Source organism: Scleropages formosus, chromosome 8, assembly GCF_900964775.1.
Source record: "Scleropages formosus chromosome 8, fSclFor1.1, whole genome shotgun sequence".
NCBI classification, from domain to species: domain Eukaryota; kingdom Metazoa; phylum Chordata; class Actinopteri; order Osteoglossiformes; family Osteoglossidae; genus Scleropages; species Scleropages formosus.
In genome coordinates this window covers 8,649,791-8,676,907 of record NC_041813.1, presented here as the reverse complement: position 1 = coordinate 8,676,907, position 27,117 = coordinate 8,649,791, and the positions used below count along the sequence as shown (strand labels likewise).

Here is a 27,117-nt window from a genome sequence, read left to right as displayed (position 1 = left end):
TCAATGTGATGACACAGATTTATTAGTTGTCTACTATGCAAGCGAGAGTTTGTTAGGGGTCAATGCATTCATGCTATCTGGGTACGGCAGCAATCAGAGGTACATTCCTGTAAGCTGCATTGCTGAAAAGCTTGGAGCTTTGTGCCAGAGTTTTCCGGCCTCTCATGTGTTAACTAGATGCGATTCCACTAGTAGTCTGTATAAAATTAGATAGAATGCAGAATTCCCTGTGGCCAGGAAATTCGCTCTTCTCTTGTATGGGGACAAGAGAAGAGATATTGAAACGCTAGATGAACTCGGGTATGTCCTTGCATCAACAACAGATGCTTCTGCACCCATTCAGCCACCAGTAGAAGATGCCTTTGCAGAGCATGTTCAGCGAGTCGTGTACCAAACTGCAGTGCAGTGTCAATCTTGTAAATCCTCTTCTGTGTGATCCAACTGGAGAAGGGTGGAAACTGAATAATGTGTGGAGCCTCTGATGTACTGCAAGGATGCAGCAGCCCTAGAAGTCAGAGACCCAATACACATGCAATGCAAGGAAAGTAGGAAGTGTCAGTATATGTTGGAAAGAATGCAATGTACAAAGTTTTTGTGTGGGTGACTTTCTAAACTGTACAAATGTATCACATCCTACAGCAGAGGAAAACGGATGAGTGAATATCCAACCAGCATACTAAACATTTCCCACAACTCAAGTTTGACAGTTCCCTGGGCTGAAGACTTTTTTGTAGCGTTGCACTATTTTCAAGCATTTTGCAATGAATTATGGTTTGCGCTTATGCCAAAGGAGTCTTTATAGCATGAAACAAATTAACTGTGCATTAGAGTCACACATCTGCATCTAAGCTTTTTCTGTTGCTCTAATGCACATAACCGTATTTTTCTGTGAGATGTACGTAGTTTTGGAGAAAAGCATCTGAAATAAATGTAGAAGTAAAATGTAACTGCTACAGATCAATCAAAAAAGGAAACAGAACCATAGAATTGGTAATAAAATAGCTCTCAAATGTGTATCTTCTGTGTTTATGGCTTTCAGATTAAACAAAATTAACAAAAAATTGAGCTGTACATCTTTAACCAGGTGTTTTAGATGAAATTCAATAAAAAGCAATTTTATAACCAATAATTAAAACATTTTGTTTTGCCAACAGATATATCTGTGAATCTTAAGTAGAAAGCAGTTAATAGCAGTGTGTTAGGTAATACTGATATAAAAACAAGCTGCTGTGGCTGCCCCAGCCTGTCTGAGGATAGGTGTCAAAAAGAAGCTCCCCCCCACTTTTGCATAAAATTTGTTTTACACCCTCCAATCTATTAATAACCAAATCCATTAAAGATCAAAGATATGAAAAATAATGCTTGTGCTTTTGTCCTACCTTGAGGAAGGGTATAGCCCAAGTCAATTTCTGGTCTTGGCCACAGGACTAAAAGCATTAGAAGTCCAGATAGAAATCATCACATCCTAATATTAAAAATATAATTGTATTTTAATTAATTTTAGGTGACCCACTTCTCATTTGGGGTGGTGGTGAAGCGAGTTTCGCCTGTGTCTGCTCTCTGGTGGTTCTGGGGTTCGAGTCCTGCTTGCGGTGCCTTGCGATGGACTGGCGTCCCGTCCGGGGTGTGTCCACTCCCCTTCCAGCCTTACGCCCTGTGTTGCCGTGTTAGGCTCCGGCTTGTCGCGACCACACCCGGGATAAGCGGTTTCCGACGGTGTGTATTTGTTATTTGGGAACCAAGTTCTCTTTTCCGTAACTTTGCCTGTGGGCGATTTAGTGAAGGAAATGAATCCTCTCAGGCGCGGAGCGGGTTTATGCGGCGTGTCCCTGCGTACACACCGTTAGACCGACAGGGGGCGCTCGAAGTAGAAAATAATATGCGTTGTAACGGTAAACGGAATTCTGCTGAAAGTGCAGCCAGCAGTTGCTTCCACAAAATCTGTGCCTGACAACACAACAGGTGTCATCCGAGCGATTTTATTACGGTAGCAGCCCGTCACTGGAATTAACCCTTTGTGTTTCACTCCGAGTTTCAGTTTAGCGACGTTCCTTAGCTGTTTTTTGTAATTATAGGGTAGCACTCGGGACTTCTTTAAATTAGGTTAGTTTAGTGAAAACAAATATTTTCCTTGTTTTTCATTAATCCTTTTGATATTCTGTTTTATATCTACATGATATACTCCCCCGAAGCGCTTTTAGTGTGAAAGTTTACTACCTTGCTGTGTCCTCTTATTTCCAATACCTTTCTGAAACTGTTATACGTTGTGATATGCACTGTGTACCGCTATAAAAATAAAGCTTATATAAACCAGGCATTTCTGCCTTTCACATGGTTAAAGTACAATACAGACCTTTATTGTTTTGTTGTTCACAAAGTTTCCATTTGGCAAAAACTTTTTTTCCCCCGTCCTACTGTGCTGCAATCTGTTCCAGACACAAAGCTGTCACGTTTGCAACACAATTCAGTTCTTTAAGGTAATTGATGTCACAGTACATAAGTACTGTTTCATATGCTTGTTTAATTATTTCGAACGAATGAAAAACTATAAGTTATAACGAGTGAAATATTTAAAGCGATTTTTGTGGTTTCGTATCACACATTGAATTATTGACCTTTTTCCAGACCGCGGCGATTCTTTTGTGGTTATTTATTTGTCGTTAATTTTCTCCTTTTCAAGCCATATTTGTGTGATGTTCTCATGTAGTACAATAAATTAAATGGGCCGAAAACTTTGCATGTACACTGAAATCCACTGGATACCGATCGTCACCAACAATGACTCGGAGTGATATAAATTTGGCGCTGAGCAGAAACGAAATATTGCATCCGAGAACCCGACATGTACGTAGTAGCCTGCGGTAGTAGGGCAGATACATCAAGCAGGGGTGGTGAAAATGAACTGTCTCGTTCAGTTCCCATGTTTCAGGACGTGCTTATAGCGCTTGCTTTAATCATGTGGCGGGTTTTAACTTCTTTCAGCCCAGGTTGTTCGCGTTTTCCGCTCGCCGTCGGCTCGGGGGGCGTTTTCACTCCGTTTTCCTGCGGACTGAATTTTTGCCCTCCGCAGCATCAGTAGCACAGCGCGGCGCAGCGGATCTGGGCTGAACGCGAACGTGCGCTGCTCGAGCTGCACGAGCCGTCTGAGCTTCTGGTCCCTCAGCTCGTTCAAACGTCAGAAGACACACAAGGACAAAATAAGAACAATAAACACTTCGCTGCAGCTGCTAGGGGACTGTCACGGGGAAACGCGGGCCCGCCTTTCACTCGGTACAGGAGCACGAACAGGTCAGGTACAAAAGGAGAAGCGCGCAGACGGTGTGTGTGGCTCTGCTCGTGCCGAGTCCGTGTCCGTGTCCGCGAGCCGAGTGGCCGAGCGGGTGGAAAACAAAATGGGCGCTGCGCTGCCGTTACGGCCCCGAGCTTCACACCCTTTCCCCGTCTTCACACACGTTTATTCGCACAATACGGCCGTGCTTTGGCTCGCATACCTTGAATTTGTCATTAGTCTGGAGTGGTTTGTGCGTATGTGCGTGTGTTGTTTTTTTTTCTCTTCAGGGGTGCGTTCAGCGAAGCTAGCCAGCCAGCAGTACTACTAGAAATGAGCTTCTTCAAGGTTTATTTTCATAATGAATCGTCACGTTTGTATAAGTGTGTGTATTTACTGGCTTGTTCCCGGTAGTTTGTCTGTGCGTGTGCGTTTTCCACGCTGTGAGCCGTGTTGTCGTCTCTAAACTAGTCAGGTTAGCTAATTCCGTCAGACGGGGACTCGTTTACAGTCAGTGGTAACACGGAGCGAGGCGCAGCGCGGGAGACGACTCGCGAGGCGCTGCTGGTGATCCCACAAAGGTGGCGGTCGTGAACGCGCACGCAGGTAGAGGCCTCGCTCTTTTCCCTCCGAGTGGCGCGTCCGAGGCCTTCGCGATGCCTGGGGGTCTCCGGGCTCGCAGTGTGTGTGTGCGCCTGGGCGCGTGTAACCGCAGAACTTTTCTCTCTGTTATCATGATGACAGTAATACTTTTTAAAAAAAAAAAAAAAACACGAACAACATCATCGAGACTCTTTGACTTCCTTCTGTTTTCGGCTGATTGATTAATTTGTCTTTTAATCTGCCATGATTGACGTTCTTCTTGTTGCCGCAAATACAGTTGTGACAGCGCGTTTATCCGCTTGTTGTGGGAGTTATGTCACATTAGCGGTTCTCCTGCCCGGGTGATGATGATGATGATGATGATGATGGCGGCAGTGGTGTATCCTGTGTTGTTCTCGTACCCCGAAACCCGCCCCCTCAGAACGTGTTTACAAATAGGAGCTCCTGCATCGCTCGGATTCTCAGCTCTAAACACACTTTCTACTCGCGCGCTGTAAACATCCCTCTTTTAAACCTGCACACGTGCAAGAGGTTGTCTGATGACCTTATGCATTAAATCACACACTATGAGCTGCTTGTTCCGTGTTAAAGTAACAGCAATGAAACATCTCCAGGTCCGAATGTAACAAATGTCAGCTGGGCTGTATGGTCCAGGCTAGCTGCAGTTGCCATTTATTTATTACAGATTTATTTATGACCCAGGCTGATTTAGCCAGCAATAAGATTTATCATGTAGGACTTATGGTCAAACCTTAGACTAGTGCTGTGGAAGAACAACACAGCCATTTATTTCTAAATAAACTAGCTCTGTTCAGACGTATCAGTATTGGAAAGCTAATATAAAATCTAAATAAATTCTACTTTATTACATTTATTCATTTAGCTGACACTTTTCTCCATAGTGACTTACAATTTGTAGTAAAGAAAAATGCATTTCACCAACTGATTGCGATACAGACATGCAGTTCTCAAAGTGCAGTTACATAGTCCAATGCTGCTATTTTTTTTTCAACAGACATTACATGAATAGCTGCATATAGAATTGAGTGACTGGGTTTTAAAAAAAGAAAAAACTTATAGTGTGGATTTAGAGAACAGGAGAGGAGTGGGTGTGAAAGATGTCTTGAAATTGTTCTTTATTAAGAGGGATTCAGCAGTTTTGAGTGAGACATTCTAGTATTATGCTCTACTGGAGTGAGAACTGAGAACATTAACTTTTAATTTAGCATCAAGAGGTGGAGGAGAATAACAGTCTGGTTAGGGAGTGATGGGTGATCAGGTTCTGCAGGTATCAGGGAGTAGATCTGTTGATAGTCTTGAAGGCCATAACTAGAGCTATGAACTTGATACAGGCAGCTGCAGAAAGTCTATGAAGAGAATTGAGGAGTGGAGATACATGGAAAAGTTTTGGCATACATGTTTTTCTTATTTCTATAGTTGGTCGTTATTTCTAAATTAGCTTTTTTTTTTTTGTTTTAGGAGTTGCTTTTCCATGCAGGGATTTGGATTCTACCCTGTGACACAATTCAGATGTTATTTCTCATACTTTTCCCAGCATATACCAGAAAATATTATGAAGAAAACTATTAATGCAGAAGGAAACTGCTCAAAGCTGCACATTATAAACAATTAATTATATATAATTGTTATATATAATTATATATAATTAATTATATATAATTATAAACTTAAAAAGTAATCATTTAAAAAAGCTGTCATGCAGTTTTCAGCATAATTTTTGACTATGGCAGTATGCAGTATTTCTCAATTTACATTTTTCTTGTTTCACCTAGAAAGAGGAGTTTATTTTATCAATTCTCCTTGAGTATGAGATTTATTATGCTATTTTCTGTTTTTTGTTTGTATACTCTAGCATAGTCTAAGACTGATAATCTCAGTGTAGGAAAACTTTAGATTTAGAAACCAGATTTCTTTAATCAACTTTGGGACTTCATGATATTCTTGTGTTATGTTTATACAATTTGAGTGCTTGTAAGTATTTTTCTTGTAAATATCTTACAACATTTTAGTTACCCTTTGGTTGTTTTTAATGGGCTTTGATAACTGAGTTTGTTTACAAAAGCAGACATCAGTGTAAGGCTGTGTTGAGTATTGCATCTGAGTGAAGTACCAACTTGGAAAAGCAGTGTGATATGGAAATTAATATAGGTGTTTCATGTTCAAGCATTATAATCTTACAAACACAAAATGAAATGTGTGAAGTTAAAATTTGTAACACTTTTTTTTTATTGTAATGTTCACTGTATTCTCAGTTAGTACTTTTTTTTTTTAAAAATCTGCATCTATGGCTAATGTGTGCAGCAGTAAATCTTTGCACAGTCAGGTAATTTACAGCTGTTGTTTTGCATTTATCGCTTTCCAAAAAAAAGAGTACAAGTTTAACATTTACAATGGCAGTTAATGTTGAGAATTTAACACTTTATTTTGTAATTGGGTGGAATTAAATTTTCAATGCTTGACTTTCCTAAAAATGAAGAAACTGTTACTGTATACAGTTCTGCTTGAAAGTGTGGTCCTGTTGTGTTCCTTACTTTTACCACGAAATAATTATTTAAGGAGAACCAGTCTTTCTCCTCTGACATAATAGGTGTGTAATTATTAATCCCATATGTTGGTTTAGACGAAATCATGTGAGGAGTAGAAAAACAGAAGTACTGCAGGTGCAAAAATAAGTGAACCCCAGGTTGCATAGGTTAAACCATTTAGGTAAGTAGAATCAAGTGTGTACATCATAATCATCTATTCATTTTATACATTTACTCTAAGATTTAGATTTTATAACTTTAATATTTTATACAACAATAATGATCATCTATGTAGGATTCACACAGCAAGTGGTAGGTAACAAACTAGGTTTACTTGAGATTTACATGTCTGCAGCTATGTCTCTTTCTCTTAAGGTAATGCATAAATTATACTTTTGCTGAGAAGTACGTTGCTTTGGGCAAAAGTATCTGCTGAATGAATAAATGTAAATGTACTTTCAAGCAGCCCTGTAGCTGCTCTGCAGAATTAGATGGTAAATACAGGCACCCTCTGTGTACAACTTTGTCATACAGTATATGTAACATTGTGTAATATTTTCTGTGTTATGTTAGCAGACTGAAACCTGACATTCACCTGTGAAAGCATAAATTGTTGTAAAATGTCAGCTTAAACACCTTTCTTTCTTTTAGCAATGTCTCATCATCAATGGGTTGAATTAGCAGCTAAGAGCACATATTGAGCTTGGGCATCAAGCAGCTACTGCCTATGGCTAGAGAATGACATTTAAAACTGCTGCCTGCATCACTGAACACATTCATTATATTTACATTAGGACTATTCTAGGACACATCAATAAAATTTAACAAGCAGATAATTCAGCTGTTGAATGGGAAATAAAAATTGCACATGCTGTTGCCTTTTATTAAAGGCTGACTGTGACTTGTTAAATATTTAACAGCTAACATTTACTTCTTTGGGTCACATGTTAACATCACAATCCTGATATCATTAAACTTTGATCAATAACATGCGTGTTTTGTTATGTAATACATACCGTGTTGCATACATAGTACCACATCTTATCCAGTCACGCAAAGAGGCTGTTTCTTGACAGATTCACAGTTAAGCTACTTGTGTAGTGGGGGACATGCACTCTGGTTATACATGAGATCCATTCTGTTTGCTGGACTGTACAGAGAAATAATGGTGGGCAGGTTTGTCAGCATGTAACTCCAGAATAGATTGAGCAAGAGAGGTTGACCTCAAATCTGCAGAGGCTCATTAAAAAATCACCACTAGAGGAGCTGAGGTCTTTGAAGCAAACAGAAAGATTCTGCTTAGTAAGACCCTCTGAATTTTTGAAGTGCAGTGGCAAAAAAATTGAGACTTTAGAGATAACTGAACAAAGAGGGAATTGCAGGGATAAGGAACCAGCCAGAGTGTCCTTCAGGTTACAGCATACAGTGTGCTAGAATAATGGAACAGCGCAGCTTGAGGAAGAAAAGCAGCATTTGTGAAGGCATTTAAAATAAGATTAAGGTTTGTGAAGTTTTGGATATATTTGGTTTACAAAACCAAAAAATAGTAGTCCTGAAATTAATTATTAAATATGTCACCTTTGCCAATGTTGCAGTGCGATGTCTGCCAGAGGAGGGAAGAAGAAAACCACCAAATTGTCCCGCTCAGCCAGAGCAGGGGTCATCTTTCCTGTGGGGAGGATGATGAGATATCTTCGCACTGGGACCCACAAGTATCGCATCGGCATGGGTGCCCCCGTCTACATGGCAGCCGTCATCGAGTACCTTGCAGGTGAGCGCCCACATGCTTGCTTCAGTGGGACAAGAGGGCAGTATTCTCTGCACTGCTTTTGAGCTCTTAAGCAGGACAGTTATTAGTATTTATGAATAAAATAAACAAATTCATAATCCTTTTTTTGTGTACCAGCATAATTTTAGGCCATACAGCAGGTACTGTGGTTTTGCTAGCCTCAGTGATGACTTTGCTCCATATGATTTTTATACACACACACACACACACACACACACACACACACACATTTTCTGAACCGCTCGTCCCATATGGGGTCACGGGGAACCGGAGCCTATCCGGCAACACAGGGCGTAAGGCCAGAGGGGGAGGGGACACACCCAGGACGGGACGCCAGTCCGTCGCAAGACACCCCAAGCGGGACTCGAACCCCAGACCCACGGGAGAGCAGGACCCGGTCCAGCCCACTGTGCCACCGCCCCCCCCCTTTGATTTTTATATTTTCATCAAAATAGGGTTATTTCTTTTTTTGCCACTGCTATAATACTGTTTTTGTGTAACTGGACAGCATATCAGAAAACCTATTTACGTTGCCTGCTAAGTGAATAAATGTAATGCACTTTCCCCAAAGCAATATACAACTCAGATTTATTTATTTATTTAACTTTGTCTTGCAGCTGAGATTCTGGAGTTGGCAGGTAACGCAGCGAGAGACAATAAGAAAGGTCGGATCACCCCACGGCACATCAAACTGGCTGTGGCCAACGATGAGGAGCTCAACCAGGTATGTGTTGGTCCGTTTCAGAAAGCTTCTCGAGGGATGCACAATTCATCATTGGGGAGAACAATAGCTTGTGTTATGTACATTTTTTGGCATTTTAGTCATATTGTTAAATGAACTGATATTTATTGGCTTTTAGCATTGGCACTGTCCACTAAGTTTCAGTTTTTCAGGGAAAGTGGAACTGAAAAAAGTTTTTCATGCCTTTTTAAAAGTAATACCACCTCGCTTACACGTTTTTTTTGTTGAGCCTAGTTATAGCATCAGTTGTGCTTTAGCTGCACCAGTAGTTTTGGCTGTTCCAGTTGCGAAGTCTTCAAGGCTAATTTGTGTGGGTGGACTTTTTGTACCTCATTTTTTGTTCACACATAGTGTAATGCTTCATGTTCCCCTTTAAGTCCTCATGAACAGTAAGAGCTGAATAAACACTGCAATTAGAAATGTGAGCAACTTGGTCCAAACATCTTTTCCAGTGTTATTTCTTATCAAAATCCCAAACTAATTTAGCAGTCAAGGTTTTTGTCTAAAATGAGCAGTTTGGTTTCAGATGTCATCCTGTTGCATGTATTATGTCAAGGTTCTTAACAGATTTAAGCTTCCATGCTGTTAACCCCAAATACAGAACAGTTAAGAATATTATGCATTTTATCCTAGACAGGTATTTAAAAATGTGTTCTTCATATTTTATAAAATGCATCAGGTTATAAATTCTTTTTTAAATTCAGATTTTAACACACAATGTTAAAGTAATGATTACTCAAAGCTGAAACTATGATTTTAATGTTTTGTTATTACCACAAACAAATTTAAAAGCATTGTTATTATATATTTTTTGAATTAGTCTAGTCTATACTGAAGTAAACTTTTTGACCATTTATATAAATGGGTATTATTCTGGAATAATCTGGGGCTAAGTACTTTGATCAAGGGAAATGACTTGCAGGAGTACAGTAATATTAGTGAGCACTGAACCAGCAGGTTCAAAATCTGTGTGAGGGTAGCTTATGTATTACTTTAAGCAACTTTAGTTAGAAATGAACAACCCTTACTGCTCTGCAAGGGCTACAAATCAAAGAAATTTGGAAAAAGTAGGTCTCTTTGAAATTCATTATTTTCACACTTCTTCAGAGGTATCATAAATCCGTACCAAATTGAAAAAACAGCCCCCAAGCTAACTAAACGTAGCTATAAAAAGAACCTCCAAATGATAAAACCTTTGGCTGACTTCAGGCGGAAGTGGTATGTTTGTATTGGGCAGATGAACATGTTTTAGTCTCATCTCTCAGGGCAAAAGAGGGAGCCCACTGAAAATGTATAAATGTTTACTAAAACTCTTTCATCATACAGCTGAAAACAGCACTGATGATGGTCATATAAAACACTTTTGAATCACCACCCCCTGATTTCATCAGTTCCTAGGTCACAACTATTTTGAAAGAAGGGGCAGGCAAAAATGACATACCTATGCTAATTGTTTTTATTTGAGCTTCCACTTCACTGAATGAAAAACCCAGAAACTTCTGTAGGCATAAAAGTGTTTCATGCTCTTGTGTGGACATTGTATTGAGGACTGTAGCCTTTGACCTCCAGCTTCTTCGGTGTGTAACCATATCAAATGGAGGAGTCCTGCCTCGGATCCATCCTGAGCTTCTCTCCAAGAAGAGGGGAAACAGAGTCAAAGTGGACACCCAGGTAACAGTACCAGAGAAACGGGACAACCATGTGAAGGCCATCAAGAAGCCTTCAGCGAAAAAGGGCAAAGGAAGACCAGGCCGGAAACCAAGGGTAAGCTCTTGAAAGACTTTGGTTTATATGCTGGTCATGAACAAAAATGCAGTCACAGCAGTAGTTATGTAAAGTATTTGAAGTTCACCATGTTAATTACTGTAGCTATGCTGAGAGGTCATGTGTCTCTTTGCCCTATTTTTTCACAACAGAAGAATGCAGAAACCAACAAAGAAGGGGCCTCCAACTCTACAGCAGATGACGGTCCAGGGGACGGCTTCACTGTCCTCTCAGCTAAGAGCTTGTTCCTGGGACAGAAGGTGTGTGTTAGCATGAGGTTGTGTTTCTGCTATTTGAGCCAAATCAGTGATTAAAATATGATGCACAATGTGGGTTGTAGTTCAGTACATTTGTCACATTAAATGTTTTATTAGTGCTGTTGGTAACATTTAGGTGAAACATTCATGGTTATATTTGGCACAGATGGGGTTTGAGTACTCTTACTGTAAAACAGATGACTTATCAATTAATTTGCTTTGTTTACTGTCAGCTTTCACTAACAGAGACTGAATTAAGCAAAATTGGATCCATCAAAGCAGAGGGAATTATCAATCCGACTAACGCTGAGATTGACCTGAAAGAAGGCATTGGTGAGTGTATGATGAATGTTCATGAAGAAGTGTTGGTAATTTATAAAACTTGATTTATTTATCAGCTCTAGAAGGGTTGTAATTCATTTTCTTGGCTTTGTTTTAATTTAAAAGTCATGCACCCCCTTTCACTTGTATTTCTCTGTACTTTGACAATCTCTTCAGTTCGTCCAGTGGACGTGCAGGTTCCTACAGGACAATAGTCCTGTTAGTTAATACATTTTAATTATTACCTGACACTTGAAGAACTGGGTGTGCTGAGCACTACACAGGAAAATACACCCATCCTCGTACAGTGGGTTTAATTTGTTACGTGAAGTCAGCCTTTAGGCAAATTCCCTTTGTGAGAGGGTCAAAATGCCATAAATTTTTATGGGGGGGGGGGGAATGGTTCTTGGATGAATAATTAAAACACCAAAGAAAAAGGCACATTTATGCATGACAGTAATAACACCCACATATTGCATAATATTTGTAACAAAAATGGCCATTTCTAGCTTGTCTGGTAATGTTATATTTGGATTCGGTATCAGTAACTGCTTGTCTAGTGCAAGGTTGAGGAAGTCCATAGTTTACCCAGGAGGCATAAAGCATGATTGGTACCCTTGTGGTTATTGAAAAATAACTCATTTATTCTAAAAAATGTTTTATCGTCACGCATACGTTCAAGACACCCATTCCCAGAGGCAGTAAAGCAACCCCAAAATATCATTGAACTTCCTTCATGTTTTGCCATAGAGAAGATGTTCTTTTCTTTATAAGGTAGGAGACCCAGGAGGACCCTACTGCTGAGAAAGCAACATAAGAAAGCCTGACTGGAGTTTGCTGAGAAACACCTAAATGTCAAAATGCCCCGGGATCATTTTCTGTGGAAATATGAGACCAAATGAAAGTTTTATTTTGGTAAAGCACACCAGCTTAACGATTACAGAAAACAAAATGAAATATTCAAAGAAAACATACACTGATGTTTTAAGGTTGCTTTGCTGTGCCTGGCACTGGATGCCTTGAACGTGTGTTTGGCATCTTGAAAACGTTCCATACTTAGTACGAAGTGCAGTGAAATGCAGAAGTTCAGCAACAAGGTTCTGGGAACATTCCATATGGTTCTTGATCCATGCTGGCTTAACAGCTTCATAATTTCTGCAAATTTTTTGACACATTGAGATGTGGGGACTGTACAGTCCCAATCTACTGAAATACAGAAAAGTCACTGCCATGTTTGTGTAACTGTTGTGAGGTAATGTATGCTTTGTAACATGGCACATTATCCTGCTGGAAGCATCAGTTCAGGAAATTCTAGACTGGCCCTGAGTACATACATCTGATCAGCAAAAATATTGTGGTACATTTTGGCACTTAATCCATTCTGAGTTAGTCCTGAAAAACCAATTGTGCACCAAGAAGATACTCCCCACCCTATTACACCACCGCCGTCACCAGTCTGTTATATCATTATGCCAGCATACACGCCAGGATGGGTTTGTGGATTCATTTTTTGCCAACAATTTCCGGCTTTGACATAAGCATGTAACAGAAACTGGGATTTGGCGAAGCATCGTTTTTCCACTCTTCTGGTGACTGCATGTCCATCATAATCGCATTGTCGTCTTGTACGGAGCTCGCAGGAGATTAATTTGGCATGGACTTCTGCTGCTGCAGCATGCCTTATTCTAGCCTCAACAAGCTGTGCATTCAGAGATGCTTTTCTGCACTGGGCTATTATTTTTGCACTCAGATTATGCCCCAGAAGGCCCAAAATACCCCAAAAAAGGTTAATTAAGAAGTGTTTTGTGAAAAGGCAGCCCAGGTACTGGGTGAGCCTTTTCTTTTCCATTTCTTCCTAGACTTCTTCTGATTGGCTATGGTTTCAGGCAATGCCCTAGAGAAGGCTGGCGGAAGAGAATTCCTGGAAGGAGTCAAAGAGCTGCGAAAATCACAAGGACCTCTAGAAGTCACTGCAGGTGAGGGAATGAACCCTGGACACACCAAAACATAAGCAAGAATAACAAATTTACTGATACAGATGGTGAAGATGAAGGCATGCTGTTGGAATTAGGTCATTCCCAGTAAGTTCTTGAATAGAGATAATTCTGCCATTGGAAAGACTAAAACATACCATTAGCATTTTTTGCATTTTACAAAACTTTTAGGAAGTTTCACAAACTCCGCAGTCCTTTCAGTATTTTCATGTGCTTTGTTTGCTATAGACTGTTTTAATAGGACTTCCAATGTAATTTTGGGTGTGCCATGATCTTTTAGTAGGTCATGATTACTGCATTAACGCAACTTACATTATAGCAGAACTGAGTGTAGTACTCTTATATGTAGATATAGAACGGACCGACTGATTTTCGTAAATGGAATAATGCAGCATTTTCAGGTCTGCTGCAATGAGGGTGTTTTAAGTGTGGTACAATAGCCCTGTCTCCGGATAGGTGAAATAGTGAGCTTTTTATTTGCCCCACAGTCGCAGTGAGTCAGGCCAGTGGCCTGGCAGCCCGGTTCGTGATCCACTGCAATATCCCACAGTGGGGCTCGGAGAAGTGCGAGGACCAGCTGGAGAAGACTGTGAAGAACTGCCTCTCTGCTGCCGAGGAGAAGAAGCTCACATCTGTGGCATTTCCCTCCCTCCCAGCTGGCCGGTGAGACTCATTGTCAAACCTTGGTACATTTGACTAGCTACTGCTTTTGTAAAGAGATGTAGTTAGAGGTACTACATTCCCAGTCTAGATACTGAGAGAACAGCTTTCTTGTGTATACTTAGGTTTTTTCAGAACTCAGACAGTAGTGTACCTTACTTGCAAAAATAGGATCGTTAAGGCTTCTCTTGCTTGGACAGGTGATGTAGCCAGGAAGTGTTTGAGGGAAGAAAGTCTCTGACGGTGTCCCCTTAAGCTTATAATGGAATGAAAACTTGACTAGTGACGTTGTAGTGGAACGTGTTACGCATTTGTGGTGCTGCTAGTCATATAAAAGTATTGCACATAATACTTGATAAACAACCATGTTACTGGTTTATGTATTATACTGTACTTTTGTGTACTCTTTCTACTTATAAAAATTTACTGTAAAACAGTATGCGGTGTTATGCCGGCACCAGCGTCATAAATCTTGTTTACCACGTCTGACTGCATCAAGGCTATACCATCTAGGTTTGTATACTGTAAGTACACCGTGTGCACGACAATCGCCTAACGACACATTTCTCAGAACGTATCCCCACTAAACGATGCATGTCTACTATGTCCATCCAGAAACTGCAGTAATGTAGAACACAACAAGACATAGGACATATGCAAGCGCACGTGGAAGTTTTGTCCTAATTTCTTACGGCCTTTACCCGTCACATTAAGTTGCAGAGTGTGGACATTGGAGGAAAGTCTGGAGAAGACTGTAGTTTGGCCCAGGATTTTAAAAATTGTGTATGCAATTCTGAACAAGATATGTATTTCTGTTTTAGGAATGGTTTCCCAAAGCAGACTGCAGCACAGCTGATTCTTAAGGCCATCTCAAACCACTTTGTTTCTGCCACAACATCCTCCCTGAAAAACATCTACTTTGTACTCTTTGACAGCGAGACTATTGGCATTTACCTTCAGGAAATGGCCAAGATGGATGCAAAGTGAAGAATTTATTTTGTATGGTTGTGGTAATGTTTCAGGTGGATCTTTTTTTTTTAAAAAAAAAAAAAAACAGCTGATATAGTATGAGTCAGAAGATGCTGTAAGTAGAAGTTTTTAAACAAAATAGGTAGTTTTTGTGAAGGACAGAAAATGGATGTGAGTGAAGTACTGTATAAATTTACATCCCACTTTTTCTCCTTTTAAAAGATTGCATTCATTTAGGGTAGAAAATCTCATTGCCTCTTTTTTTTTTTTTTAAACATTTAACTATGTTTCTACATTCCATGTTACAAGATCTTTTTTCCTTGCAATTTTCTTGTGTAGTTTAAGATATTGTTAGTTTAGTTAGAAAGTGTATATCCTGCTTTCAAATAAAACCCAGATGTTTTGATCTGTTAAGACTACTTAGGATTACACTCCCTTCTTGTAACTAAATATGCTAATTGCAGTGTCAATTGTGGACTCTTTATGAAACGGGTATACTTACAGGTTTCCTTGAGAAACGGACCATGGCCCAAAACCTGCTGGTAGGCATGTGAATTTGCACAATCCAGTGTGTTCATAAACAAGGCAACTAGAGGCAAATCCCTCATTTTACAGATTTATTACACTGTAAAAATTACATTACCATTTACTTATATACAGTATTTTCATGTCCTTTTGTTACTCCAGAATATATTCCCAGTAATGCAGTATGGAATACAAACTCATTACACCCATCAGAGTGTAGCCACTTTGACTTGCATCAGTACACAAATGTGATTCACCTTCTGTTGTAATGTAAGGCAGTGGCTAATGAGCTCTAACTTTGTAGATGTCATGTGCAGTTAAAGGACAGTAATTTTATACTCAGAATATGCATTTTTTGGAGTGACTAACCATGTTTCACAACTAGTCATACCAGAGTTTCTTCCTGAAGCAGCATTTGTAGTGGTTGAAACCATTTTAAAACAAAACTAATAATTGCTGTTAGCATTTTAGTGATGCTTTAGGTTTCTGGCCTAAATGCATCTTTTTGTATATTACTTCCTTTACTACATTCATGATTACATATGACTGGAGCTCAGAGTATTCTGGGCACTTAGAAGACCCAACAGCAATGCAAAATAAATACACAATTTTCTTTAAGTGGTCTTGGGCAACTGCAGCTTGATCAAAATCATGAACATAGACAACCACCCGGAACAGTTGGTTGTAGTGTTGTATTTGGAATGTTACAGGTGTCACTAATAGTGGCAGCATCACTCCTTGCAAATGCAAGACTAGCCAATTGAGTGTGGGTCACGTAGGTAGAAGTGTACTATATCTTCCAGTAATCATCTTGTACTTCCAGAATGGTCAACCTTTCGATTGCTAAAACCATCCTAGAGCTGCACTGAAGGACAAAGTTACACTGAATTCAGACTGCAAGTAAATTAAATTTTTAGTCTTTCAATACATTGTTTATATAATTCCATTTCAAAAGTCTTAAGAAACCAAATTGTCTATCCAAAATATATAAATTACCAATGCATTACTTTCTGTACATTTAAATTGTGATCTAAGTCCTGTAACCAAAAACAGTTTTAATACACAGATTAGTCTGCATTTTAGAGTCACTGTGCCCTGGTACTAAATTCAAACGGGTTTGTTCCTGTATATTCTGTACAATAACCAGCATGCAGTATTGAATAAGTTAGATGTCCCCCACTGTCCAGAAAACTCACAATGGAATTTGCATGTAGATCAGGCATACTAATGAAATGTTTGATTTACCATTTTCATAGAGTAAAATCTGTTCCATTACCTTACCTTCTTGTTTTTAATTGTCCTCCTTTAAAATACTTTGCGTAAAGAAGCCTTCTACAATCCAATGACCACGACTACTGAATTCTGCCTTTAGACTAGAACTGGTTGAGCACACATGGCAGGATGGAGACATTCAAACTGTCCATTTTTCTCATAGCAACCAGGAACTGTCAAGGCCTTACTTCCTATAATGGCTGTGTCATGTCTTTCCCACGAGGCACTGGAGAACAGGTGTATTATTTTACCTCAGGGGTGTCGCCAGAATCAGTGGCCCGGGGACCAGGTAGAAGAGGTACGGGGGAAGTCGCTTCAATGAGAGCAGGGTTGAGTATGATGGGCAGAGACATTGGTGGAACCCCCACCTGCAGTGGAGAGGCTAAGGGCTGCAGGATGAGAGGGGACTGGGTGATTGTGGCTGGAACCTCACTGGGGTTCATCTTCATCGGGACAGGAATTGGCGGGGTGGTGTGCGGCACTGGAGAAGACCTCTCTGTTCCTGTGGGAACACAGAAAGGGGACATCTTAACACTGGGCAAGGAACTAAAAAATATCATTGTGGAATTTGTCCGAAAGGTAAGGTTTGTGCATTTCCATGACAGACTTCATTTACAAGCATGGAACATTGTTCCCATACTTCTTAGGAACGCAACCCCTAAGCTAAGCGCACATGAATACAAATGAGTGCTGCCTACCCACTCCCAGAGAGATAAATGGCCTGTTTTAAAGTAGTTTGAATAAAAGGATCAGCTACATTAAAATACTTTGCCAGATAACATGAATAACTCCAAGAAACTCTGTAAATGTAAACTACAAACTAGAACCAAGAGACTCCTGCTGGAGACAGACATAAAAACGGTTGTATTGTTGAATAGTAAGGACAAAGTGTTACTGATTATTTAATTGCTAATTAACATCTATAATTATATTTGTGATGTGCTTCTGTGGAACTCACCATTGGCACTGGGAGTGTGGGGCTCTTGCGGTGACTCTGGCCTGCTGGGACACATGGACTCGGTGGGAACAACTGGTGCTGGGGTGGCAGGGCAGGGAGCTGGAGGTGCGACACTCTCCACTGGCACACTGGAAACAGGTTCTACGCAGCAGAGGAAACCACTCATTAAGCTGGAACTGAGGACACATATGGGCACAAAGACTTGCCCCATGCATACAGTTTCCTTTCAGCTTTGATAAACTTGAACAAAGTGTTGCACTGTAGTGACAATTTACTTTATTGCTTGCTTGACAACTAATTCAGTATATCCAATAACAAAAAACAGCAAATACTTAAACTGAGTAAATTATCTGCTCAATAGTTACCATTTATTTCAAGATTGCCCATTTTTCCAATATGCTGGAGTGCGATGGTTTGATGCTGCACTAGAGTTATAAGTTGTACAAACAATGGAAGTCAGCCCACTAACACACTAATAGGCTCTGGGACATATCTGCCCTGCCGCACCTGGCATCGCTGCCTGCTTGAAAAGCTCCTCGCGAAGTCTTGGCAGGAAACAGTCAATCCTTTCCCAGGTGATCTCCCACAGGTCAGAGTAGCCAGTGCGCGAGTCTGCGCTGTGGAAGATGCCAGCTGTGTCCATCACCAGGAGCATGTTCTTCAGGGACTCTGGGATGGCCTCCAGCTGGGGACCACAGCTCAACATGTCAGTCTGGCTGTTCAGTCCAGTGAAAACATTAGACTGTTTCACATCAGTAAATGTACATGTATTTATGTCGCAGACTTCTCCAAATCGACGTACATCTCGTAGAAAATACAATGTGTGCATTACATTAGCAGAAAGAGACTTAGATGCAGACACATGATTCTTAAGGGAAGTTAGTTTCTTTCCACCATATTGGTTCACATGGTGGAAAGAAACTAACTGCATTTAATACCAACCAGCAATATCGAGTATGTGAACAAGTTCTCTTACCAGTAGGTCACTCGATCCCGCATGCATGTACTTGTCCATGAAGTCCAGAATGGTAAGCCAGAGGGCAGCAAATGTTGGCAATGACAACAAAGGTGAGAGGTGTTGTAGAAAAACCTGCAAAACATCCACTGCGGTTAACAAATGTAATGCTTCAAAAAACAAAGATGTGTTATACACAGAGCAAGAAAAGTCAATACCGAAATGGAGAAGTTTTCTATAGGGGACAACACATTTAGTTCATTCAAGATAGTCTGGACTGTTGCTGCTGTACTAGGTAGAGCCTCCTGGAGATCACCTGCTTTATCACACTGCAGTCAGTTGCTAGGGGACTGACCTTCGAGAGCAGGGTGCAGGCCCTCATCCGAGTCTCTTCCATGCCACCCACATCTGCAGGGCTTATGTTTTCCAGCAGTTTTGTTAGCAGAGGGAACAGCACCTAGAAGAAGCCAAAAGAACATGCATGATTCAAACAAAACGTCATTCAGGCAGCTGCACCACTGAAATGTAAATGAGAGAAAATTACTGAACCCACACAGATCTCTGCCCCACCTTATTAAAGCAGGATTCCCACTCCACAGCGTCTAGTGTCTGCAAGTCGTGCACCAATAACGCCCTCTGCAGGTAAGTGAGGGCCTGCATGCGCACTTGCCTCCGTGCATCGCAGCACAGCCAGGCGATCCCTGTAACAAAGATGATGTGCTCCTTTATTCACGTTGCACGATCTAAACTGAACCCCATTCGCACCCACTTTTCAAAACTGCAAAAACGCATTTTAGTGTAATCAAACCACAACTTTCACAAAGTCATTGTGATGGACTGGGATGAATGAAACTATAATTTTTAAAAAAATATTTTAACAAGCATGGGTTGATCTGTTTTGCTACCTGGCATTTTTCTTTAGCATAAACATGGCATTTACTGCTGTAAACTTTCACCTCTGCTCACGTGCCATTGTCATGTGTTTCATTCTACATTTTCAAGAATAAAACTGAGAAAATAAGAAATGAGAACTCAATATAAAAATGTGCTGTGCACATCGCCAACAAATATTAAAATAATTAGAAAAGTGCTATATTTACGGGGATTAGATAACACCTTGTTTAAGTCAATCTATACAGCTCAACACAAGCTTTCATGAGACGTTAACTATGACAGAAATATCTGGCTAAAAATTCACACGTGACTGACCGTTTTTCAGTCCTGAATCAACCATTGTCCCTATCGTTACTTCCGGAACATCTCTGACCTTGTAGCAGTGGACACCAGCAGCTGGACCACAGCGCTTGAGAGTTTGCCTCAATCTTCCTGCCTGCAGCCTCGAGATGGCGCTGCTCCTCTGCCCAAGAGCTGTAGATGCTGGCTGCCCGCGTGTGTAGCGTGTGCATAAGGTCCAGCAGCTGTGAGGCCGGTGGATTACCAGTGTTAATGTTACTAACATGCAGACAAGTCAAACGTAGAGACATGAGTATGAAAGGTAATGTGCGCTACATCCAATGAGGGTGAAGGGCAACTGAAATGGCATTAAAAAGGGACAAAGGATCTCCCTGCTCACTATACTTTAATTCACTTTAGTCCTTGTGCGGGATAAATCTGGACCTTTACCCGATAACTCGTGGTTAACGTATGTATCCAAGTATACGTTCCTCTCTGAATATACATATATTAGAAATACATCTGTATTTCTAACAGGCAAAGCCGGTATCGTAGTGGTTACAGCTGTTGCCTTTGGACCCGAAGGTCGCGGGTTCAATCGCCACCTTCGGCTGTAGTACCCCTGAGCAAGGTAATTACCCTAAAATTGTTTCAGTAACATTACCCAGCTGTACAACTGGGTAAATAATTGTAGGTAGACCAACATTGTAAGTCGCTTTGGAGAAAAGTGTCAGCTAAATGTAAATATATATTTAATAGGTCTTTGCATCTTCTCACCAAGTGGTACAATGGCAGTTACTTGGACACAAAAAATTACAGGGGGGGGGGGAATCTATGCTAGTATCCTACTACTTTCCTTAAGCTAATTGGCCCTCAGTTAAAAAGGGAGGATCTGTAGAATAATATGAAACATGAGCTGCAGAACAGGATGCATTTTCACATTTCCACAGCTCATTTTACAGGCATCAGAAAAAATAAAAATAAAAGGTTGATTGTACTGAATGGGATTAACAGCTCTAGAGAACAAGTGCTACTGGCAACTTAAAAAAGCCCACATTTTAACTGCTTTAAATGCACAGACCCAGTGCCATACAACTGAGCTGTAAACTAAGTTGATTAGAATTTACACTTCAAATGTAATTTACTACAGTACAGAGTAAGTAGAAGGCTGCCGGTTACAGGTGAAGTTATGGGCCTGGCGCTGTGATGTGAAGAGGCAGCCACTGGGCACAGACGAGGCAAGAAGGGAAAGGGCTGCTGTACTTACGTCCTGACTAACCTGTAATGACACCGTGTGGTAGCTGGCAGGCACCCCCTCATCCTCCTCATCATCACTGTGGGGCCGCGAGGCTCTCTGGTTGGATGCCTTGACCCGCCGTGACAGCCCGTCCTTTTCCCGTGGCTTTTTGCGCAAACGACTAGACTTGGCATCATACTTATGGCTCTTCTTCTTTTCGTGGGTCCTGTAGCCTGTAAAGACAGAGCTGAGGATCAGGTGAAAAGCACTTCTCTATGGCTAGAACTGAGGGAACAAAAGTCAGGGAGGTGATGGTTCGCATTAAAAACACGTATCCTAGGAGAAGTGGTACAATATTTGTATTAACTTTATTCAGCACGCATTACTTTACAGTAATTTTATCGAATATGGTTTCATTTCAAAGGAAAGCTGCCAAAGAAGCATTTCTTCGGCTCATTTTCCTGACACTCTTGAATCCTGAGTGACAAACGCAAAGGTCCGTTATACAAATCCAATACGCTCTAAATAATAAAAATACATTAGTCTGAAATATTATTTACTGCTCAGTCACAATAAATAAAAGCATAAGAGGTCCCTTATTTTTTGTGGATTAGCTTCAGTAAAAACCTTGGATATAGTCATAAGTCAAGAAAATAAAAATTCTGGAAAATAAACCATTACTTTTATTAAGTTCGAGCTAAATTTTTTTTTTTTTATTTATTTTCGAATAATAAATGGAAAATTGCTGAAAAAATTTAAACATATCATTTGTATAAATACATTCAACAACTCTTTTTGACTAATTAAACCATAGGGATGCGAAATATTTATCTATTTCAACTTCATTTTAACCAGTTGAGATTCTACGGTAACAGTACTTCCCTTCTTACAAGCGCTACTAGAATCGGACACAAGATGTACACACTGGAAGCAGGGTCAATTACAGCAGTTCTACACTCCTGTTTGGGGTACGTTACTGACCATCTGCTCAGCACATAAAACACAGGTCACGTTTGGTCTGCTATGTGTTCATTTATTCATTTAGCTGACGCTTTTCCCCTAAGCAGCTTACAGTGTTAAGCTCCGTACAATTATTTACCCATTTATACAGCTAGGTAATTTTACCGAAGGGTACTATAGCAGTACGTGGGATTTGAACATACAACATTCCAAAGGCAACAGCTGTAAAACCACTACACTACTAGTTGCCCCCAAACAAATTTAGGACACATGTAGTGGGGGGGGGGGGATACACAAGTCAACTGCAAAATTTATCTTCAATAATTCATCATCCGTTTCTTACTTATACGGCCTTATTTCTTATTTGTAGGAATTCATTATTCCTAAATACAGTCTCAGCTAGGAAGTAGTGACATCATGGCATGGGGTGGGGATGAACGCAAGTGACAACTTTCATAAGTTCACAACCATCTTTTACTTTTATGTAGACATCTATTCTTATGTCACTTCCAGAACATAAGGGTTGATGTAAACTGACCTCCATTCAGGCTTGCCTCCACAAACACCCGGATAGTCTTGACACACAGCTCAAAGTTCTCAGGCGTCACATGTGCAGCATCACGTACAATGAAGGACAGTGACTCCACACACTTAATAAGAGATTTGGTGTCATGCAGGCCCATGTCCTGGCCTACAGTGAGGCTGTACTGGTTTACAAGAGGGGGGGTTGGGGGTTTAGGATTGGTGACTACTGGTTTGCTGACATCCAGGTCATCTTTTCCAACCTGAAATAAAACACCAGCAAACAATCAACTAAAACACTGAATGACCCTATCCAACTTGAACATACACATACAGTGCTGCTTCAAAGTATTTAAAGCCCGTGTGTCCCTTAGTTTTACTACAAAATGTTTATTTAACGGGAGCCAGTTTTTCCTCATCTGACATAACAGGTGTCTAATGACCAATTTCATATGTTGGTTTATAGGAAATTGTATGTAGCAGAAAAACAGAAGTAGTGAAGGTGCATTAAGCAAACCCAAAGCTGCACTGGTTAAACCGTGTCGGCAAGTAGAATCGGGTGTGTAACTTTATTTTAATATTTTATATAACAATGACCATCTCTATAGGGTTCACATACTTTCAAGCAGTACTGTATAATCAAAACTTGGTAAGAAATAAACTAAATTTTCAGTGTCTAGATCCAAACAAATTACCCTAGTAAAGAGTTTGTAATGTAATGCAAACGTAGTTTGTATTTTGTTTTTAAAAACTGTATTTACCAACACTCGGTGTGATGAACTTACAGAAATTAAGCTGGCAGTACAAGGTACCCTGTGGAAACTCTGCCCTATCACACCTACTGCAAACACTCACCACAAGCCAGCCACTGTTGGCCACATCCACATCTGTGATGGAGCGTGGCATTCTGGACTTGCCATGCTCTGTGTAGACCTCAGAGTCAGAGGTATAGCCACGATCCACATTAACCTCACTTGTGTGGTAGGATGGCAGTTCACTGTCTGACTGGGCACCTAGAATGAAAAAACAGGAAGACATGCTAAACCTGTAAGGACGTTTGAAAAACGATAGGATTTTAAAATAACAAGACTAACTTTGACTACGGGTTAGAATGTGAACCAAACTTTTAGGTCTACATGCTGCTTTGCGCTGGTCAACTTACCCGTGTCATTATCAGGCCCAGTGGTGACCTGCAGAGAGGCCGGGGGCTTGACACCAGCCCCAATGCATTCAAGCAGGGAGAAAAGGGTGAACCAGTCGTCACTGCAATGAATGTTAGCAGCATTGGTCTTTAGCAGCTCGTGCAAACCATAGGCTACCTCCCGGCTGACCCGTGACAATACGTGGGGCTTCATCATCAGCAGGAGACGTAGGGACAGCAGCACCTGCCAGTGGGAAGTGGGGCGCTGACGTTACACAGGGATTAGAGAGTCGGCATAAAGCCAAAAATCACATACAATCAATTCATCACATGAACAATCAATTTTTACATATTTTTTTCTCCCGTGACTAAAAAATTTGTGAAATTACGGCTTTAGCCGAGTGGTGCTGCCGCCCTGCTTGTTAAAGTTTTTTCTTCAAAGATATCTGGTACGTTTAAAAAATGAAGACACATTTGATGTTTGCCACTGTCTTTGTCCATCAAATCTGGAGCTGTCAACATGTCAACGGTTAACATTTCAACACTTGACCTACTTCGGTCCGTGCCACAGACCCTTCTTTCTTTGTACACCCAATATCTACTTCCACAGATTGCATAAACAACATTTTTGTACATAAATGTGTGCATACATTTTGTGAAACACCCTGTATATTGGTAAATATGGCGGGGGGGGGGGGGGGGGGGGGGGGGGGGAGATCAGTTTTTTTGCTAAACCATTTTTTGTTAGAGTATAGATTATCTTGCACCCCATGCTTCCAGGACAGGCTCCAGACCATTGTAACCCTACACTGGACAAGTGGTTATAAGTAATAACTGGATTCTGCTGTTTTCATTATAAATTTTATTTATTTTTTAACTCTCTGTGGTCTATGTTGCATTTTAATGGTGTTTATTTTTACACTGATTTTTATTGTAAATACTTTTGGTGTTTTAGCTCATATCTTTGTTTATTGTAAAGCACTTTTTCTGAACAAGCTTTCAAATGCCTTGTAAATGCAAAATCATCATTATACAATGTAACAAGGCAGTTCTCAGTGTAATTACTGTCAGCATTCACCATAATGCTCGTTACCCTGCTCTTCGGAGTTCGCAATAAATTAATAGTAAATCATGTTACACAAACAAGGTTATGTGTAATGGTGCTGACTTCCAAGAGAATTCTGTGTGTTTCATCATTTTGATTTTTAAGTAAGTTATAAGTGAGGCTTTCCTTTGCCTCTTCAACTTTTAGCACTTTTGTGAAATTTTTTTTTTTTTTTAAACGGATCTTATTACTATACACGATCAAGAAATTTCAGACACCAGCAATTGGACACAGCTTTAAAAAAACAAAAAAAAAAAACAAATGAGATGTATAAGAAGCCACACCACGCATGGAGTGTAAGACTGCTCTGTATTTTGCAGTGTGACCTCAACAACAATACTATTTTAAATTGAAATTATGTTCTTGTATGGTGTTTCTTGAGAAAGATAACACATTATGTGAATTTTAAGGTACAAATGGCATTTGCTTGCAAGCCCGAATTCTTCTACAAGGAAGTTTCATTGAGTGAAGTCTTTCTTATCCAATAGAGAAAGTACAGACACATTGTGGTGTAAAACCACTTAAAACTGAAAATCTCTTGGGAATATGTTTTACATGTTTTAAACAGTCTGTCTCAACACTAGCAAATTCAGCCTATTTCACAAACCCTTTTTTCAATAACAGCTATAGCTCTACAAGTTACTCAAGCAGTCGTCAACCTACAGCAGCGCAGGCTATGACAGTTTCATTCAGAGGTACCTGGGAGCTGATGTCCTCACGTCGAAGCAGTCGGATGGCCAAACGTAGGAGCCCCACAACAGCCCTCTCCACCAGGAAACAGCTCTCCGTTTCATGCACACACAGGTGGTACAGGTATTCACGCACAGTTTGCCATACACACGACACACGATCCCTGCAGGGAGGCAAGCAGCACATCCTCTGTATCTCCAGCCACTATCAGGTGAAGGAAGGCAAGCACTATACTCAAATGTCAACAACCATGCAGTTTGACAATCTATGAAATGCTGGTTTATAAGAAGGTACTGTTTTAGACTGGACACAGCAACAGAGCATGAATCACTTCCGCTCTTCACACCTGTTTTCCAGCACAATGCGTAGCAGCATCTCCAAGCAGAATGCAGCATCCTCTTCATCATAGGTCTCCTCATCTGGAGTCACTGAGATGAGAGCCTGTCCATGAGAGACTTCAAATGTTTATTCCACTCATTGCTGAGCAATACAATGTCACAGTTTAACTGACGAGCACAAGACTGTGTGTGTATGCACGTGCACGCACATGCACTGCATGTAAGGACACATCCATCCACAGAATACAGATGAGCTTCCTTACTTTCATCAACTCTTGCAGAGACTCTAGCTGTAGGAACTTGCTCTCTGTGATCAGTTTCTCAGGGTCACATTGCTGGACAGGAGAAGTAATGCATGTATTATTTACAGTGCAAGTTAAAACGTTTACATGATGTGCAGACCCGTCAAGCTCCTGTGTACTGGTCCATTATTACAGAGAAATGAATGACTGCCATTTAAACCTCAGAAATCCTTATCTGGGCAGTTCAATAAAGTTACTGTTATCTCTTCAGTATATGCGGCAACTTTTTTCTTTTAAATTTTCACAGTGAAAAAGCATAAATGAACACAGGAAATGGCAGAGTGATGTAAAAGTGCATCATCACACAACCCATAAAAATTGTAAAGCACCAGAGCTTTATTTTAGACAAGGAAACAACCTGGTCATTTTCACATAACTAACTTCAAATCATTAAGTCAGAAACTGGGTAGTGGCTGTCATCTTGTAAGGATGCAGAGGGATGAAGGAAGTCAGCACCTTGATGCAGAGAATGGCTGCTTGCTTAGCCTCTTGGCTCTCAGTGGAAGGTCCTCTAAGTCCAGACTGCTCTGCTCCACTCAAAGTGAGCCAGTTCACAAAGCTGAGCACTGCAGACTCACCCCTGCAACACAGGAAGTACTACATTCTTTAACACGTTTTGTTTTAGAGACCTTATCAACACAGTTAAAGCAGCACATTTGCTGACAAAAATCCAACATTATTATGTGCTGTTTGATAATCCACACCGAACACACTAGGTATAGGAGTCATTACCGGTTTGATGGAGTCTCTTCCCTCTGGAGGGATATTTTTCCGCTTGGTTCAACAAAGTCCTCAACCTGAAACGGAAAACATATATTGTCTCTGAAAATCAGAAGGGGTGACATAACCACAGAGTAACAGCAGAGGGCAGTATAATGATACATGACACTACCACTCTTGTCAGATTGATGCTGACTGGGGTAATTAGGTCACTTCAATAGACTGACATCCTGGCAAATTGTTTCTGCGGTAACTGCCACCATCTTTCAACCAGCTGTAGCTGTAATGCTTCTCTGTGAGTTAATC

General features: G+C 40.6%; 2 protein-coding genes across 12 annotated transcripts in view; one reads left to right on the top strand and one right to left on the bottom strand.

Moving 5' to 3' along the window:
• Positions 1-2,981: 2,981 nt before the first annotated feature.
• macroh2a2 (macroH2A.2 histone) lies at positions 2,982-14,971 on the top strand. 3 transcript variants are annotated; one of them, XM_018724921.2, is made up of 9 exons: positions 2,982-3,288; positions 8,013-8,188; positions 8,824-8,930; positions 10,518-10,712; positions 10,865-10,972; positions 11,203-11,302; positions 13,177-13,266; positions 13,773-13,947; positions 14,766-14,971. In XM_018724921.2, exons 2-9 carry the CDS (start codon positions 8,017-8,019, stop codon positions 14,929-14,931), a joined length of 1,113 nt encoding a protein of 370 aa, XP_018580437.1. In that variant the 5' UTR covers positions 2,982-3,288; positions 8,013-8,016; the 3' UTR covers positions 14,932-14,971. The 3 variants fall into 3 exon arrangements, with proteins under 3 accessions (XP_018580437.1, XP_018580439.1, XP_018580438.1); XM_018724922.2 differs by lacking the exon at positions 2,982-3,288 and adding an exon at positions 6,836-7,918; XM_018724923.2 differs by lacking the exons at positions 13,773-13,947; positions 14,766-14,971 and having other exon boundaries at positions 2,984-3,288; positions 13,150-13,225.
• Positions 14,972-16,942: 1,971 nt separating this feature from the next.
• The window catches only part of gbf1 (golgi brefeldin A resistant guanine nucleotide exchange factor 1), a 68,825-nt gene continuing 58,650 nt past the window's right edge, over positions 16,943-27,117 (bottom strand). For 3 of the 9 annotated variants that reach the window (XM_018724911.2, XM_018724915.2, XM_018724917.2), the window contains 16 exons: positions 26,824-26,888; positions 26,548-26,671; positions 26,053-26,124; positions 25,798-25,892; positions 25,461-25,614; positions 23,678-23,921; positions 23,371-23,528; positions 22,532-22,778; positions 21,064-21,266; positions 19,891-20,041; positions 19,194-19,324; positions 18,979-19,080; positions 18,645-18,758; positions 18,176-18,353; positions 17,669-17,809; positions 16,943-17,212 (listed from right to left, as the gene is read on the bottom strand). In XM_018724911.2, coding sequence (XP_018580427.2) covers positions 16,953-17,212; positions 17,669-17,809; positions 18,176-18,353; positions 18,645-18,758; positions 18,979-19,080; positions 19,194-19,324; positions 19,891-20,041; positions 21,064-21,266; positions 22,532-22,778; positions 23,371-23,528; positions 23,678-23,921; positions 25,461-25,614; positions 25,798-25,892; positions 26,053-26,124; positions 26,548-26,671; positions 26,824-26,888 — 2,439 coding nt within the window. In that variant the 3' untranslated portion in view covers positions 16,943-16,952. The remainder of the gene's footprint in view (positions 17,213-17,668; positions 17,810-18,175; positions 18,354-18,644; positions 18,759-18,978; positions 19,081-19,193; positions 19,325-19,890; positions 20,042-21,063; positions 21,267-22,531; positions 22,779-23,370; positions 23,529-23,677; positions 23,922-25,460; positions 25,615-25,797; positions 25,893-26,052; positions 26,125-26,547; positions 26,672-26,823; positions 26,889-27,117) is intronic. The other 6 variants (XM_018724913.2, XM_018724918.2, XM_018724919.2 and 3 more) reach the window with 3 other exon arrangements.

Bases quoted from the DNA above. Each gene is read 5' to 3' on its own strand.
- macroh2a2 (XM_018724921.2), top strand. From the start codon at position 8,017: ATGTCTGCCAGAGGAGGGAAGAAGAAAACCACCAAATTGTCCCGCTCA. The intron at 10,713-10,864 runs GTAAGCTCTTGA...TTTTCACAACAG, and splicing joins GACCAGGCCGGAAACCAAGG to AAGAATGCAGAAACCAACAA. The intron at 13,948-14,765 runs GTGAGACTCATT...TTTCTGTTTTAG, and splicing joins CCCTCCCTCCCAGCTGGCCG to GAATGGTTTCCCAAAGCAGA.